This window comes from Poecile atricapillus, chromosome Z, assembly GCF_030490865.1.
Source record: "Poecile atricapillus isolate bPoeAtr1 chromosome Z, bPoeAtr1.hap1, whole genome shotgun sequence".
NCBI lineage: Eukaryota > Metazoa > Chordata > Aves > Passeriformes > Paridae > Poecile > Poecile atricapillus.
Window position 1 is genome coordinate 13,466,410 of NC_081289.1, and position 4,276 is coordinate 13,470,685.

The 4,276-nt window shown below is 40.9% G+C and overlaps 1 protein-coding gene across 1 annotated transcript; it reads right to left on the bottom strand.

The window, feature by feature from the left end:
- On the bottom strand, nt 1-3,806 carry LOC131592727 (synaptophysin-like protein 1). The gene is made up of 5 exons (XM_058864455.1): nt 3,738-3,806; nt 2,965-3,083; nt 1,603-1,807; nt 905-1,093; nt 1-117 (listed from the first exon to the last, which is right to left on the bottom strand). The coding sequence occupies exons 1-5, from the start codon at nt 3,804-3,806 to the stop codon at nt 1-3; spliced, it is 699 nt and encodes a 232-aa protein (XP_058720438.1).
- Nucleotides 3,807-4,276: the final 470 nt, after the last annotated feature.

Consider the following 4,276-nt stretch of genomic DNA (forward strand, 5'->3'; position numbering starts at 1 on the left):
TTATACCCTTTCAGTTGGACTTTCAGAAATTCTCTTCCATTGGTTGTGCAAGTTGGTGTCCTTGTATATCAGCCAAGCATTTCCTGCCCATAAAATCATATTAAGCAAGCCAAACACCTGTAGGATAAAGAAAAAAAAAAAGGGGAGGGGGAAAGGTAATATTAAGTTTGTTGTGTTTGACTGGGTTTTGTTTTCCTTTTTTTAAAAGAAGTCAGAATGTCTCTTCAAGGCAAACCAGAAACAAGCAGTGTCTTTGGCATCCCTTTGTTCTGGACAAGACATTTCCACACTCTTCAGCTATTTTAGCTATTTAACAGAGTTCTTTGTAGACCAGATAGTCAAACTTACTCTATATTTTGCACAGAATTAGACAAATTATTTTCAGTCACTGAGCACCTCTGCTTATGCACTCTCAGATCAAATGACTAATTATTATTGGGCCAATGAATAACAGCTGGAGTTTTCAAAAGCAGGATTCAATAGGAAGATCATACAATAAGCCTAACTTTCTCTGCTATGAAGAGTAAAAAGTTGGGTTCAGCACCAGCACAGCATTCCATCCTTACATCAGTCATCAAACCACTTGGGTGGCTTAGTAAGATATTTTAAGTTGCTGTTAGCTAGAGGCATAAATAGACCCTCAAATGTGTCTGGGAATGCTGCTAGAACAGCTCTAGAGGTAGAGCCTGCAAGTTGTTTCTCTTTCTTTAGAGGAAAACTTGTTTCCTCCAAGAAATTATTTGCTCAGCATTTTATCACAGTATTTATGGGCCTGAATGACAAAAAACCCATGAAGAAATCTTAACACAGAGCAACACATGCAATCAGTAGAGCAAGACACTTGGGTACCATTTGTTGTTTTCCAGCACAATTTTTGTACCTGTATGGTGGAAGGCATACATACCACAGACACATTCAGAACTCCCATGTTGGTCACAGAAAGAAAATGGCAAGTTGTTCCTGGTGCTTTGCAAGAATCAATTCCTGGAATAATGCTGGCTCCTGTGGACACCTTGATGTCAGCAAGCGCCTTTGCCCAAACAAAAGTACTGACCAGCCACAAAAAGGCTGTCAAGACACTGATTGCCAAGTCCTACACAAGAGAAATACTCATTAATAAGTTAAAAAAAATTGCAGGAATGTACATGAGAGCAAGGCAGAGACAGTATCAATTATATCACCAGGATAACTGCATCAGTGCTAATGACCACAAGCAAATTTAGTCATTAACAATGTTATAGTTACAATTCAGTCTTGATAACCTGCTACAAAAGTTTATGCTTGTGCTTGATAGATGCAAAAGAATCTTAACCTAAGAAATCTGTTTCTAAAATCTATCACCTATCTGAAGAGAATTTAAGCCAAACTTAAGTAAAGTGAGGGTGATGGGAGAAGGACAGAGGATTTAAATATGGATGGCCAAGGGCTTTGGGCCCCCTTTTCTGCTTGAGTGCTGTAGGGACCAGTCTGAGACACTTGTGTTCACACTCCATTTAACTTTTGTAACTACTGGATATTCACCAATTATTCTTGCATTAGCAATATTTCTCTTCTCTTTGTAGCTTCAAAGAGAAAGCATTAAAATAGCTTAGTATTACTTACAGTTAGTGGAAATTTGTTATTTTGCTGATACACGTGGTTATATCCAACATAAACCACAAGGGCAGTAATACAGTAGAGGAACACCAACGCTGCCAATGTAACAAAGAGCTGAGCAGAAGAGGAGAAGTTGCCCATGAGGTAAACATCAGTCCAAGTACCACCACAGCCTTTTGGGTCTGGTGCACTAAATACAACAGTATTCAACCTGTGAAGAGTATATCCATGTAGTTAGTTTGCTATATAGTGGGAGCTTCATATAATTATACTTCATACATCACAGCAACAGTGCTTCCGCATTCTGATTGTATAAGTTTACTCTGAAAGATACATATATGTATGTAAATAATCAGTTACATAACACAAGGGTTTGCCAAGCTATCTGAATATTGTGCCCCATTCTACACTAAGATAAACAATAGTACCTTCAGGAGAAGGATCCTAATTTCATTTTTTGCACAGTTGAACAAAAAATTCCTAATTTGGAAGCAGACTTAACATTACTTGAGAGTAAAAAACAGGGTGATGAGGACTTAAAAGGCATTATAGCTAAAAAAACACAAGCACTGAAGCTGGATAAAACAAAGCTGTGTGACTAGCATTGACCACTCTGTTACCAGCATAGAATTATTCCAGATCCTCACTCTCCCCCCTCCAAATGCTGTTACAATGCTGGGTTTTGTGACCAAATTCTGTATGTTGTAGTAGCTTTTACTAGCTGTCCACTGGATTAATTTCTATACTTAATTATGTTATTATGTTTATTGAACACAAATGGAACACCAACCCTGCATGCATTGTAGTTGTGCAGCTGACAGAGCACAGGGGAAGCCTCCTTCCTCCTGCTCCAGGAAAAGAGCTTGTGTCTACAAGAGCACTACAATGACACTGAAGTATTTTTGGTTTTTGTGCCCAATACCCTCACCAAGAAAGTGCTGGTATAAACTGAGAAGAATTTTCCATTCAGTCTTGGAACAAAAATGGGATAATGGCACATTCAAAATAATCTTATCTGGGCCTACAACGCAGTTCCCAATTGATAAAGAATTAGGCTGTTAAAATTATGTTGTTTTGCTTACTAATTAATTTCTATAGCATATGTGCTCTGCTAGACTAGAGGCTAAAGGTAGAGTCATACAAAGCATAGTACAACCTATTGCCATTTCTACCTAATTCTTTCTATAGAGCACCAACAACTACTGTTCTTTGAACAATTATAACTCAATATTTATTTATTGCTGCTACAGACCAAGCCAGAAGATTCGCACCTTCATTTATACAGCAATGTTCATAACGAGACAGACAGACAGGGAAAAGGGGAATAAGAAATAATTATCAAGTAATAGCTGAACAATTAATGCTCACCTGAATGGATAAGCAAAAGAAGCTGTAATTGTTTTGTTTACCACACCTTCGCAGGAAACTAAAAGAGCAGTTTCACCTTGAAAGCCTCCACATGTGGTAAAAGCAAAGATGGCAAGAACCTGTAAGAATTGATATACAGACACTTAAGTGTGCTCCACTAGAGCTCAAAGGAAGGAAACTCAATAGTCAGCTGAAATAGCAACAGAATTAGTAAAGCTGAAGTATGAAGTAACGTCAAGAAAAAAATGCTGAGTTTCTAAAATCCAGAAGCATAAGCAACACCGCTAACCAAAGCCCATTTAAAAGTGCTTTTCATATATTTTATTTTCAGTTGCACAGAAAATGTTTTTGGGGTTTGTATTTTGTTGGGTTTTTTGTATGCTAACAGCCAACATAGTATTTTTACAAGTCTTGCATACCTACAGCTATATGCTCAAGTAACTAGAAAGTTCATGCTCAGAGTATCACACATCAACCTGACTCTCTAAGCAGCTCTTCTTTTCCCTTTTTTCACTATCCAGACCCTAAACCCCCAATCATCAAAACAGCACAAGCTGCCATAACACACTTGTAGCTAACACATCAGGTTTATGTATCTGCAGCCCAAGGGTGTGGCAGAGGAGCAGCCCAGAGCTGGACACCCAGCACCAGCAGCCTAGGGCAGGGTCTGTCAGCCCAGGGGCTCACAGCTCCCCAGGGGTACCCAGCCCAGGCACAGCAGCAAAGCCAGGCCTGGGCCAGCAGAGGGAACAGCCTCCCCCAGCTCCACTCACCCATTCAAGGACCTTAACAAAGCCTAGAGGCTCCAGGAGCATGCTGAAGTCCATCCTGAAGCCCAACATCATGGGAGAGACCAAGGCAGCCAGCAGGAGCCAGAACCAGCACCAGCCAACTACTGCAGCATCCCCGGCACCTCCCTATAGGGGCACCCCTTGCCACACCCCCTCACCTGGGGGATGGACCCACCCACAGACACTCAGCTGGGGCTCTTCAGCCCCAGGCCCTGTCTGGGTGCTGGGGAAATGAGGCAGTGGGAACAGCACTGGTTATTTTGTGCAATGAGGCAGCAGTGACTTCTTCCTCTCTCCCCATCCAGGACACTTTGGACAGTTACATGTGCTGTACCTTGAGCTTGGTGATGTGATGGCAAGCAAGGCACAAGCACCTGACAATCCATGTGCTTGTCAAAATCTCATCCACTACCTTTGACTATTTAAGCTTTAATTGTTTTCTGTGACTGCACTTTGTTGCTGGTATGTTAATCATCAGTAGAAGTGAAGAGCTGAAACTCATGCTGAAGAAGGTTTGAGGG